This window comes from Stenella coeruleoalba (genome assembly GCF_951394435.1).
Source record: "Stenella coeruleoalba genome assembly, chromosome: 17".
Taxonomy (NCBI): Eukaryota; Metazoa; Chordata; class Mammalia; order Artiodactyla; family Delphinidae; genus Stenella; species Stenella coeruleoalba.
The window spans coordinates 35,434,762-35,449,043 of record NC_137163.1 but is presented as its reverse complement, the minus strand read 5'-3'; the positions used below and the strand labels follow the sequence as shown (position 1 = coordinate 35,449,043).

General features: G+C 35.4%; 1 protein-coding gene across 4 annotated transcripts in view; it reads right to left on the bottom strand.

The window, feature by feature from the left end:
* RNF19A (ring finger protein 19A, RBR E3 ubiquitin protein ligase) overlaps positions 1-14,282 on the bottom strand; it is a 65,269-nt gene that overhangs the window by 12,232 nt on the left and 38,755 nt on the right. For 3 of the 4 annotated variants that reach the window (XM_079901988.1, XM_079901987.1, XM_079901990.1), the window contains 5 exons: positions 14,125-14,166; positions 9,823-9,967; positions 8,824-8,986; positions 5,701-5,815; positions 5,032-5,193 (listed from right to left, as the gene is read on the bottom strand). In XM_079901988.1, the coding sequence (XP_079758114.1) occupies positions 5,032-5,193; positions 5,701-5,815; positions 8,824-8,986; positions 9,823-9,967; positions 14,125-14,166 (627 nt within the window). The remainder of the gene's footprint in view (positions 1-5,031; positions 5,194-5,700; positions 5,816-8,823; positions 8,987-9,822; positions 9,968-14,124; positions 14,167-14,282) is intronic. The other variant, XM_079901989.1, reaches the window with a different exon arrangement.

Genomic DNA, 14,282 nt, shown 5'->3' with positions numbered 1-14,282 from the left:
TTCCAGACCATGGCAATAAAGCAAATATCACAATAAAGTGGGTCACATGAATTTTTGGGTTTCCCAGTGCATATAAAAGTTATGTTTACACTATACTAAAGTGTGCAATAGCATTATGTCTAAAAAAAAAGTATATACAGTGATTAAAAAATACTTTATTGCTAAAAAAAATGCTAACCATCATCTGACAGCTCAGGGTTGCCACAAGCCTTCAATCTGCAAAAAATGCAATTAGCTGCAAAGTGCGATAAAATGAAGTATGCCTGTACTTTACAAGAAAATCAAGAAGATTTAGGAATTCTATAAAGAACCTGATGGTTGAAGAATTTAGCTGACTTTGAGAAAAATTATGTGACAGTTTTCAATAAGGGTGTTATTTAAAGAGCTTAGTATTCTCTAGGACAATAAGAATGGGCCAAAAGTTGACTATTTGCTCCAATATTTGAGTTCCTATTATATAACCCAACTCTGTTTCTAAGTACTGAGGACACAATGGATCAAAGAGACGAACAACCTGCCCTCAAAAAGCTTACACTCTAGTTGGGGAGCGCAATAAATAAAATTATATGGTGATAAATGCTGTGAGAAAAAATAAAGCAGAGTAAAGGGGAGTGAGTAAAAGGCAGTGAGAGTGATGAGGAGTGCGTGTCTGTGTGTGCACACGCAAGCGCCTGTGTACTGTTTTATATAGTATGATCAGAGAAGGCCTCTCTGATAAGGTAACACCTGTAGAGACTCAAAGGAAGTGAAGAGGTGAGCCATGAAATTATCTGGGGGAAGAGTATTCCAGGCAGAGTAAACTGCAAGTTTAAAAGCCTATAAGTGGAAGTATGTTTGGCATCCTCAACATTAAGGACAGGTGGTATAAGGGAAGAGTTCAGAGATGTAGCTCAGGAAAGACCAGAGGGGGACTTATGGGCCATGGTAGCAACTGTCGATTCCATCCCCCCGCCCCTGGTACAGTTAGAAGCACTGGGAGAATTTTGAACACAAGTTAGATCTAACTTATGTTTTAGAAATATCATTATGTGGAATGGTGAGTGGAAGCTGAAAGCTGATGGATCACTTAAGAGGCTATTACTGTAACCCAGGATAAAAGAGAGTAGCTTGGACTAGTGGAATAGCAGTAGAGATGGTGAGAAATGGTGGAATTATGGCTAAATACTGAAGGAAGCAGCAGAACTTGCTGACGGATCAGACGTAGGGTAAAAAGGGAGAAGGGAGAGTCATCATCAGCAAAGGTTTTGGCACAGCAACAGCAGAATGAAGAGGCTACTAAACAAGGGAAGGATGACTGAGAGGACAACAGGTTTTAGAGTGAAGAGTCTGGTTACAGACTCTTAAGCTTGGAATTCTTGTTAGACGTTCCAGTGCAGCTTAGGTAGAAGAGTTAGATGTATGAATTGAAGTTTAGAGGACAGTTCTAGCCTAAACATAAACTGAAGAGTGGTTTGTCTATATATTATTTAACAGGAGATTACTTAGGGAGTGCGTGTAGATAAAGAAGAGAAATCTGAGAACTGAGAGCCCTGGGAAACTCCAAAATTTAGAGGTTAGGAGAGGAAAATGAACCAGCAAAGAAAGCTGAGGAGTGGCCAGGAGATATGATGAGATGAGAAGTGGTTACCCAGAAAACAAGTAGAGAAAATGTTTTAAGAAGGAGGGCATGCTCTACCATGTCATGTGTACTGTTACAGTAAGATGAAAATCAAGAATTGACCACTATATTTGGTAACATGGAGGTGACTGGTGACTCTGCTTTGGTGGAGTGGCAGAGAGGAAATTTTGGAATGGTAGGGACCAAAATCTGATTGGAGTGAGTTCAAGCGAGAACAGGAGGTAAGGAAGAGAATATTATCTTTGCACATATGCCTGATTACAGGCAAACCTCAGTTTATTGCGCTTCAAAGATACTGTGTTGGGACTTCCCTGGTGGTGCAGTAGTTAAGAATCCACCTGCCAATGCAGGGGACACGGATTCGAGCCCTGGTCTGGGAAGATCCCACATGCCGTGGAGCAACTAAGCCCGCGCGCCAGAACTACTGAAGCCTGCGTGCCTAGAGCCCGTGCTCTGCAACAAGAGAAGCCACCGCAATGAGAAGCCCATGCACCACAACGAAGAGTAGCCCCCACTTGCTGCAACTAGACAAAGCCCGCGCGCAGCAAAGAAGACCCAACGCAGCCAAAAGTAAATTAATTAATTAATTAATTTTAAAAAGATACTGTGTTTGTTTTTTAAACAAGTGAAAGGTTTATGGCAACCCTGCTTTAAGCAAGTCTATCAGCGCCATTTTCCCAACATCATTTGCTCACTTTGCGTCTCTGTGTCACATTTTGGTAATTCTTGGAGTATTTCAAACTTTTTCATTATTATTATATTTGTTATGGCGATCTGCGATCAGTGATCTTTCATGTTACTATTGTCATTGTTTTGGGGTGCCATGAACCGCACCCATATATGACAGCTAACTTAATTGATAAATGTGTATGGGTTCTGACCACTCCACCAATGGGCTGTTCCCCCATCTCTCTCCCTTCTCCTCGGGCCCCCCTATTCCCTAAGACACAACAATATTGAAATTAGGCCAATTAATAACCCTACAATGGCCTCTTAAATGTTTAAGTGAAAAGAAAAATTGCACATCTCTCACTTTAAATCAAAAGGTAGAAACGATTAAGCTTAGTGAGGAAGGTACATTGAAAGCTAGGGCAGGCTGAAAGGCTAGGCCTTTTGTGCCATTTAGCCAAGCTGTGAACACAAAGGAAAAAGTCTTGAAAGAAATTAGAAGTCCTACTCCAGTGAACACATGAATGATAAGAAAGCAAAACAGACTATTGCTGATATGCAGAAAGCTGTAGTAGTTTGGATAGAAGATCAAAACAGCCACAACATTCCCTCAAGCCAAAGCCTAATCCAGAACAAGGCCCTAACTGTCTTTAATTCTACAAAGGCTGAGAGAGGTGAGGACACTGCAGAAGAAAAGTCTGACGCCAGCAGAGTTGGTTCATGAGCTTTAAGGAGAGAAGCCGTCTCCGTAACATAAAAAAGCAAGGTGATGCAGCAAGTGCTGATGTAGAAGCTGCAGCAAGTTATCCAGAAGATCTAGTTAAGATGCTTAATGAAGGTGGCTACACTAAATAATAGATTTTTAATACAGATGAAACACCTTATATTGGAAGAAGATGCTGTTCAGGACTCTCATAGCTAGAGAGGAGAAGTCAATGCCTGGCTTTGAAGCTTCAAAGGACAGGATGACCCTCTTACTAGGGGCCAATGCAGCTGGTGACCTGAAGTTGAAGCCAATGCTCATTTACCATTCCAAAAATCCTAGGGCCCTTAGGAATTAGGCTAAATCTACTCTGCCTGTGCTCTATAAATGGAACAACAAATCCTGGATGACAGCACATCTATTTACAACATAGCTTACTGAATATTTTAAGCCCACTGTTGAGACCTACTGCTCAGAAAAAGAAAAGATTCCTTTCAAAATATTACTGGCTCATTGACAATGCACCTGGTGACCCAAGAGCTCTGATGGAGATGTAGGACAAGATGCCTGCAAACACAACACCCATTCTGCAGCCCACAGATCAAGAAGTCGTTTCAAATTTCAAGTCTTATGATTTAAGAAATACATTCTGTAAGGCTATAGCTGCCACAGACAATGAGTCCTCTGATGAATCTGGACAAAGTAAATTGAGAACCTTCTGGAAAGGATTCACCATCCTAGATGCCATTAAGAACATTCACAGTTTCATGGGAAGTGGTCAAAATATCAACATTAACAGGAGTTGGAAAGAAGCTGATTCCAACTGTCATGGATGACTCTGAGGAGTTCAAGACTTCAGTGGAGAAGGTAACTACAGAAGTGGTGGAAAGAGCAAGAGAACTAGAAGCGCAGCCTGAAGATGTGACTGAATTGCTGCAATCTCATGATAAAACTTCCATGAATGAGTAGTTGCTTCTGATGGATAAGCAAAGAAAGTGGTTTCTTGAGATGGAATCTACTCCTGTTGAAGATGCTATGAAGACTGTTGAAATGACAACAAAGGATGTAGAATATTACATAAACTTAGTTGATAAAGCAGTGGCAGGATTTGAAAGGACTGACTCCAATTCTGAAAGAAGTTCTACTGTGGGTAAAATGCTACCAAACTGCATTGCATGTGAAATCATTCGTGAAAGGAAGAGCCAATTGATACAGCAAACTTCACTGTTGTCGTATTTCAAGAAATTCCCACAGCCACCCCAGCCTTCAGTAACCACCACCCTGATCAGTCAGCAGCCACTAACATCCAGGCAAGACCCTCCACTGGCAAAAAGATTATGACTTGCTGAAGGCTCACATGATTAAAATTTTTTAGCAATAAAGTATTTTTAAATTCAGGTAGATACTTAATATACAGTATAGTGTAAACATAACTTTTATATGCAGTGGGAAACCCCAAAATTCATGTCTTGCTTTATTGTGATATTTGCTTTATTGCGGTGGTCTGGAAGCGAACCTACAACATCTCCAAGGTATGCCTGTACTTCCCCAAGACAATTTCTTTAACGAGAACTGTGGGAATTTCTTTAAAAAGAACACGCACATTTAAAAAAGCTTATTAACTTGTACTCCTAATGGTAGTCTATGAGGGCCTTTATATGTTCCAGTTTTTGTTATAATTCCTATTTCTTTGAATAACATTAGGTTAAAGATATTTTCTACTCATTGGGCATCTGCATTTCTTCTTTTATAAACTGCAGTTCTCTTCTGTCCTTTTATTACTGATTTGTAACATTTTACACAAAATAATCTAGAATTTCTAAGACATTACATTTCCATCGGAGGTTATAGGTGCCCAGAACCATCCCACCCTCTTTCATCCATTCACCTTTCCTCAGCAGCTCATTTCTCTGATGTACTTCTGGGTGAATACTATTAGGGCTAGTAAGAGAGCAATGGGAATTCTGACTTGCATGTTACCTACAGCCTTACATTATTACTACTAGTACGTACATTTTCTTCCTTTGCTGAAAGGACTTACCTACAGCTGTGTTTGTCCCACCAACATTTATATCATTTTCATCATCAAATTCAATCCTGACTCCTTTTCCATTGCCTGCTGAGACCCCACAACCTCCGCTTCGACAGAGAGAAATCGGAACAACACCATAGACATAAGCTAACATAATAGGAACACCAATACCTAAAGAGGAATTAAATTGTTCATTACAAACCAAAAAATAAATTACAGAAACACACATTTCAGAAAGTCTTTTCAAGAGAAGGTGTACAGGAGAAAAGTGTTAGGTTTCTGCAACTCTTGCCAAAAGCGGATTTACCCAACTATTAAAGGATGCAAGCAGATTCAAAGCTTCTAGCCTCAGGTGACACATATGAGGTTAAAAAAAAGATGTAAATCTTTTTTCTTTTTCAGTGCCAGGGCTCTAAACGGTGTTTTGGTGGGGAGGAAGGGATATTAACCACTAATAATTTACCAACTATCCCTAAGGCTAGGCTCTTGAGTTTATATTACTTTTAACCAATATAGTTACAGAATGAGAGGCTATCTGTAGGCTCAAACTGCCCCTAAATAAATAAATGAAGTAACTCTCTTATCTTCAACAATATAATGCTCTGTTTTTCAAAATTCTTCCACAAAACTTTAATTCTATAAAATTTGAGGTAATTAGAATTTTTAAGCATTTCTTACCTACAGTTACTGCAGCTACAACTGGAGATACGATTACAGACAATGTTACACCACCTGCTATGGCCAAATTCCGTTTGTGCTTTGAAACATCCTTGCCTTCATATCGATTGTGAATCTTGAATTAAAAAGAAAAATGGGGGTGATGGGTTAAAGAAAAAACACATTACATATTTAATTTAAATGAAATAGACCTACATTTGTTAGAAGTTTAAAGTGATTTACCTTATAATTTCATAGTTAAGTGTCCAAATTCAAGGTAAACATATTATTGTTCTTAAACCATATTCTTATATATGATTTGCTCCTTATTAATAGTTTGGTTACATAAGACAGTGATTTAATAGATTTTACTCTGTTTAATCAATCTTGAGCAAAAGTAGTCCTTATAATCTTATTCAAGAACAGTATAAATCATGTTTTGAGCAAAGAAGAAGGAATTAAGAACATTATTTTCAACATAGTTATGAGTTGGATGTTAGATCAACAGGATTACTTCTAAGAAATGTATCATTCCACAGAATTCTAAATAAGCATCCCTAATTAGTTGGCTTCTAGGAGAGGTTTACACAGTCTCAAAAAAAAAAAAAAAACCTGACCTTAAAAAGCAGTACTAATAAGCAAACATCACTAAATAGAATCAATTTTTTTCTCAGATCCCTTTTTATGAAGAAAAATGTTATCAAATGACTCAGGACCCTGGGCTCTCACTTATAGCTCAAAGTAAGGGGTACAGAGAGAAAAAAAGAACAAATAATGTTGCCAGAGGACAGGAGTTAGATCTACTTGGCATCTTTGTAGAGTACAGGTGTTGTTAATAAACAGAACTTAATATCACCATGAAAGTTACTTGTGAGATTATTATATGAACTTCAGGAAATAGCTCAGTATCTTTGTTCTTGTGATTTTCAAGGGCTAAAGCTAATAAAGTACATTTCCCCCTGTTTCAAGACAGATTCAAAACAGCCTCAAAAGGGTACAGGTAGCCTCTAAAGTAAAATACTTGACTTAAAAACAATATTACAGATGAGGCATAATGAAGTAATCTATCATTATTATGTGGTTATTTTGAAGGCTGTAAAGTACAATGAGTCTTATGGGATGTATTAAACAGTGAAAAAGCTGGGATGGGGAGGTGGGCAAAACATGCATGGGACAAGGAACATTTCTATTTCCTAGTCAGAATTCTGTTTCCCAGAACTGACTATATGTTCCAGGGAATGGGTCTCTACACTTCCTAAATAGTCCATACAGGCAGAGATGGCAGACCTTCCCAAAGTACCTTTCATTATCCTTCAGTACTCTCGCTAATACCTGTTCCTCACCACCCTCATTCCTACAAAACTCAGCACTGAAGCAGAAAAAAGACAAAGCTAGAAACTGATGGAGCAGACTTGCAAAGGCAGGCTGCCAGGACAAAGAGTCTTGCAGATAATTCCACATCCTCAAGCACCAATGTTCAATTACAGTGATCATATCATCCCACTACTTCTGGTTCAACTTAATTTTTTCTGTTTTACTATTTTGTGCCACATTTGCTATTTGTTATTGTAAAGAAAGGCTCAGCTTTTAGGTACTTTATCAATTTAATAGGTTTTCCTGGGCTGGTTTATAACCCTACACAACCCAGAGAACACCGTTTCAGTGGAAAACTAATTCATCAACTTGCAACCATTTGAGTACAGGTTTGAAAAAAGGAGACTCGTTACTGCACCTAAGACTGAACAATGAGGTAAATAATCTCTCCTCTATAAATTATTTGTAGGTGTATGCAGTACAACAGTCTTTCTTTCCCTTCTACTTCTAAGTATCTGAATAGTTTTCTTTTCGGCAAAACCTTGCTTTGGACAACTTACGAAAAATTATTATAATCAGTATTATGTTTGGGACTTTAAACAATTACCTTCTGAAATAAACATTCGGCCCATAAATATGTTTGTCCTCAGTCTCAAGCTAATTTAAAAAATAGTATGTACTGTTATTTCTGATTATAAAAGTAATATGTGTTGAACATAAAAAAACATGGCTGTTGTATGAAAGAGAATCAGCCTTGTCTTGAGTCCTGAAAGTCAGAACTAGAATTAAATGAAACAATTAAAAGGGAAATGGATTCTGACTCAACATAAGAATTTTCTAACACTTACAGCTCCCTGGCAACAGAATGGGCTGCCTCATGAGTTGGTGGTTTCCCCATCACTGAAGTGCCCAAATGGATAGCTTGAAATTTATCAGGGATCTTATATAAAGAATTTGTGCATCTGGGTTTAAATCCCAGCTCTGCTTCTTCCTGTGTAACTAAAGATAAATTACATAAATTTTCCTAAACTTCAATATTCTAACATATAAATTGCTGTGAGGTTAAAATGAGTCAAAGTATATAAAACATCTACCACACAGTTAGAACTCAACAAATGTTAGTTCCCCTTTTTAAAATTCCTATACTTTGTTCTGCTTGGCTACAGGGTTGGGATTAGATAATTTCTGAGGTTACTTCTCAATTCTGATATTCTACTAATTTAGGCAGCAGCAGACTTCTTAGCCACTTTGTATATTATCCCTTTAATCTTTCAAAAAAGAATTATTTGCTTAGCCAATGAAGTATCACTCAGGCCAGTGGCAAGTATTGGGTGTTCAGACTTTCACAAAATTGTTGTAATCTACAAAATAGTGTATTTACAAATAGCAGTAATCTGAAGAAAACAAAAGCTTTGAATTCAAGTTGGAAATAATTCAGGAACTGGCTAATTATTCTTTGCCTGAGGGCATATGTTATTTCTCTATTAACCTTATAGACCTGACTTTACAAGGACATACCCATGAGAAAAAATGTCAGGTGTGGATTCTTTAATATTTTATATGTAAAGTTTATAATGCAAATGTACTGAAGATTCAGATAATTTTAAAGCAAGTCTACTTTTTATGCATACATATAAGCTTGCCAAACACTGAAAATTTATTACCTTATGAAAAAACAGTAACCGTTTTACACTTAAGATACCAAAAATGACCTTTGTCTTTCAAAACAAATAAATAAAAAAAAAAAAACAAACACAAAGCAAAACCATCAATCCTAAATCTAAAGATTTAAAATAAGATAATAAATTAACAAGGAATCAAGCATTTTACCTTACGGCCCACATATACAGGAATGCCAATAATCATGGCAGGGATAGCAATGCCAGCTATTAAAGCAATTCCTACAGGAGCACCAACAAGTGTTCCCAGCTGCCACAATATTTTCTTCTTTCGGCTCCAGGGTTTCTTCCCCCAAAAAGTACATCCTGATGGACTAAAGGAAAAAATTACAATGTAAAGTAACTGTTGCAAAACATCACAGTAACAATTTACTACAATACATTCAGCAATAACTATAAAAGAATTCTCGAATTTAGGAATGAGGATTTTTTTCCCCTTTCTTTGAATTCTGAGTTTACTAAAAGCTAAAATATCAAGGTAAGCACCACCATAAATTACATTAAAAGGATATACTGATAACTGGGATTCAGGTTAAACATTTATCCCTAGTCCTCCATTAGCCTCAAAACCTTAGGTTAGTTTTGGAAGAGTAAATTAATGCAAAATATGCTTATTTTATCCCTGTTTTAGGCACATAATTATCTGATTATATCATAAACTCACTCAGTGGCCTAAATGAGGAAATTTATGAGAAAATTAAATGGAAATATTTATGACCTACCATAATTACATGGGGTATTAAATGCTAACTTTCTAGCTTAACAAAAAACAAAGCCGGGAATTCCCTGTCAGTCCAGTGGTTAGGACTTGGCGCTTTCACTGTCAGGCCCAGGTTCAATTCCTGGTCGGGGAACTAAGATTCCACAAGCTGCGTGGTACAGCCAAAAAACAAACAAACAAAACAAAGCCAAACAAAAAAAAAGAAGAAATTTCCATTTCCTATTTTTGACTAGTTATTAATCTCAAATGACTGGCACAATAATTGGGTTCCTATTAAATTTATGTAGCTAGAATAAAATAGATCTCTTCAAGTATCATATAAATTCCAAGCTTAAGAATACTAAGGATAATGCTGTTTCCAAAAAAAGTCCTTTTGTCTTACAATATAAAATTATATTTAGATATAAATAGCCCCTTCTATAAGCTTACCTTAGATAATGTAAATCCGAGATTTCTTTCATACACAACCAACAAAACTCACAACCACAGACAGCACATGTCATGTGATTACAGCTCCCATCATTCATCTTTATTATATAAGCAGCACACCGTGGACATGGTTTTATATCATCAGCTATTAAGAAAATAGACATGTTTAGTATACAAGACTGGTCTAAAAATAACAATTTCTAGTAGATAATTATAGCACTGCCAAAATATCTTAACATGTATGGTTTGTTAACCGATAGCTTTAGCCTGCTAATTTTAGTATATAAAGCACTTTTTTTTCCCTTCCAAGGAAAGGAACATATTTTACATTAAATTTTCAAACTGTAAACATTTTTCCAACAGTAGCAGAACAATGAGAATAAAGAATAACAAAATAATAAAAAGAGAAATGAGAACCAAGGGCAGCTCGAGGCAAACCGGGAACTATATAAAGTTTGTCTTTGTCCCCACCCCATAGCTGTCTTCAATGAGCAGCACTTCAAGTTCTAGGACTTTTCTAACCATCTCCACTTAAATTAAATGTAGATATTCTGTATACTATTCCTTTAGTGAATGAATACTAACAGCAAGTGACAATTTGATAGTAACCTGAAGCACTACATAAAAATAGCACTATGAGTTTACTCCTCTCTTCTAGGTAACATCAACTATAGGCACTGTAAAAATAATACAGGTATCTGTAGAAAAGCAGCCTTTTTCTCGTATTTTAATTCATACAATAGATAGATGGGCCTTGCAAAGAATCAGAACTCAGATAAAAGGGAGGAGGTAAGAGGTTAAGTACGGGTTGTATGGTTATAAACACTTAATGGAAAAGAGTTTCAGAATTAAAGCAACCATTTGTTGGTTATGCTCATGACTGTTTTTAATTAGTTAACTTCGTCCATTTTATTCATTTATTCAAATGCTGTGGTATGCTTCGTGTATAGTAATATGGTTACAATGCACAAAGATGCCAAGTTACAATCAAGTGGTACATAACTTTAGGAATCGCTGACACAGAATAAGAGTTATCTCAAATTATGCAACTATTTTGAACTTTGGCATCTATTTAAATAGCAACCAGTAATTATTTACTGTTACTAGTAATCACCTGTATTTTCGAAATACACATGAGACAGTTAAGAAAAGATATGTATAGTGCAAGCCACTGAATTCAAGTATTTGTTTCAATTTCTTACATGATAAGCATTAAGCTATATTCTATTTTCCTTTCTACAAGTTTTATGGTCAGATTTTACCTGTGCTTTATCAGTGAATTCAGGTTTCCTTAGCGCTTCATTTAGGGCCAAAGCTGTTTTTTAACTTAAGAACTGGTCGATGCTCACAATTACTGTTTTAACGATTCAAACAATTTTGAGCAAACTGACAACTCTATGCAGCCAGACCAAAACACATAATTACTAGAATATAAAAATTTAAAAATCCATAAGTCATGATTTAAACGATCCAAAGAACACAAAGTCTGCATGAAAATGTTTTTAACACTGGGCATGAATGAAAAAAAGCTGGCTTTTATAGCTAATATAATAGCTAGTACATTAAAGAAATGCTAATACTCTGCTTAAGTGGCATATTAATTGATAAACTTCCTCATTTCAGAGTATTCTCAAATAGTAAATATCCCAATTAGTGGTGAGAGTAAAAAGACTCAGGCTTTGGCTCTGACATATGCAATCTTCAGAACAAACTGACAGGTGATATTCCCATTCATTTTCATGGTTCTAAAAACACAAAAAGGCCTTTTAATATGCTAAGATTACATGTTAGAGAATTAACACCATAAGCAATCTAATGATATGTGTCTCTTTTATATATTTGTACTTGCATGCTTTCACTCTCTGCATACTTGTTTGTCTACAAAAAGCTGTTTTGTCTGCTTTGTCTCGTTTCTGGAACAACAAACTGGAAAAAAAAATTTTTACTGTGCACATTAGATAATGTATTTCTCTCAAAATAGTCTCCAAATGCAAAAATCCTAAATAAAACTGTTTTAATGATTAGATGGTCAAATGATGCCCCACTCCCCAAGCATCAATTAATCCACAGCTCCTTTATACCAAAAAAAAAAAAATGTTTTCCATTTCTATTTAAAGTGTTTGGCAAAGCTTTTGTCTTTTTAAATTACTATATTTCTATTTGTTGTTAAAATATGTGCCATTGTCATATTAAGGAAAAAACACTGGGTTACCAAATATTATGTTCTCAAAAATTGTTTTAAAACTCCCCTGCCCCTGCAACATTGCCTATAAAGACTTAAAACAAAATGTTAACAGTGAATATCTTTAGGGGTGGTAGTAATAGGGGATAGGGGTAGGTGGGGAGCTGAGCCAATTAAATATATTTTTATAAAGGGGGAGAAACATGGTAACAAAAATGAAAAATACGTGTTTCATTTAAAATGCAGTAACTTAAAGTGTGTTAACTCCCTGGTAGCTATAAGAGTCTCATGTAGATGCAATACTGGCAGAGTTTAAAGACAAATATAATCATAATAGAAATTATTTAATGTACCATATAATTAAGCATACTTATTTAACTTCAGGTAACTGATTAGAAAGAAATAGCCAACCAATTATTATTATTATACCAAGCAATTATTATTAAAAGTGCAGACTATTTTTTAATGTATCATGACAACGAGAGACCAAAAAACACCACGATACCCAGAACAACAGGAATTAATAAAACTATTTCAGATGGTAGTTTACTTTCCTCTTGTCTTTCCACAAGTCAGTGAAAAGCCAAGTTCAAAGTTTTAATTTTTTTATAGATTACATCAAGGAAACTACCACTAAATTTTTGTTCTGAGAGCTTTTATTTTTGGAACACTGTAGGTGAAAATGCATGTACCTTATATTTTCAGAACAATGAGATAAGATTTTTAAATCAACATGGAAAAATTCCAAATGAAGTTTATTTTTTAAAATAATCACCTTGGGAGGGAGGCTATTCCAACAATGCTACTATTTAACTCAAATCATTTGGAAGTTTTTCTTTCATAATTACTTTCAAAGCTACTTTATATATATAAAAAGTCACACTCATGATCATATAAGCACATCTTACTTTGGATCCACACCAAACCAGTGATTCAACTTGGCATGTTACTCTAGGTGTTAAACTTAGCTGCAACGGAACTTTTGGTTATCCCCAGAAATCAAACTCACATTAAAGGGATAATTTTAAGTGAACGTATAAGGGTTATGACCAGTAAGGCATTCCAGGACAGCACTGCTAAATAAACATAAAATCCCCCACGATGACTATAAGGAAGACCAACATTCTCTGGGATGTGACTAAATCATGATGTTTACTTTAAAATTAATAACAAAAGTCATCTCTTAGTCATTTCTTTTCTTTTTTTTTTTTTCTTTAATGATGGTTCAGATATATGCAAATCTCTAGCAGGGGACTGTGGTTTCTCTAAGTTTCCCTATCTCATATAGCCAAAGCACTTACTATGAGCTAGGAAATGTTTCAACCTTATGGATTTAAGTATTATTAGTATCTTTATCTTATAGATGAGGCAAGTAACTTGCTCAGGGTCACACAGAGAATAAGTGAAGAAGCTGGAATTCGAATCCAGACGATGATTCCAGAATCCATTCTCCTACTCTATATGTCTGTGTGTCCTGTAAGCAATAAATATCCATCCCCACTTAGAGAAGAGGGATATCATTTCCAAGGGGACCACTTAATAGCTATAGCTGACTCTACAGAGGACAGTTTAGGTATACTCAGGTCCTCTCTGAATTGCTTCTGAACCAATACCTACAGATTATTATTAATACCTTTGGAGTTCTACCCCAAATCTTTAGGAAAGGAAATAAAACAAGTCAACCAGTGAACAAGCAAGAAAATCCATGTCCATTGTATAAAATATTAAGTGTTGAATTTAAAGTTTATTTAATTTTAAATTCAACTTTAAATATTAAGACTTTTTTTTTCTAGTAGCATAAAGTACATGACTATTTTAATACACTGCTGGTAGGAATGTAAATTATTTTCTTGATAAATTTCTGTATTTTCCAAGTTTTTTCCTTTTATAATCAATGAAAAAAGTTAATATTTTTCTAAAAATGACTGAAGTTCCAATAAACAGTGAAAATTCTATGAAATATTAGTTTTTTTGAATTTTTATTCAAAGAACATTAAGATGGTCAGACTTTTTAAAAATTTTTTAAGATTTATGAGATGTATATGTTTGCTCATGTACAGATCTCCAAGTAATTTTTAAATTCCTAGCCAAAGACACAAAGTTCTTAGTGTACTCCTCACCAAGGTATGATTCTGAATCCCTGATCCTGGAATTGGTAATATCTGTAAATAAAAATTGTATTTCACAAAACATGTAAATGAAAAGGATTCCAAAAATAAATACTGTTTTAAATCTGTAACTGGGTGGTATTTATACAATGAGAAATAATCTCTAAGGG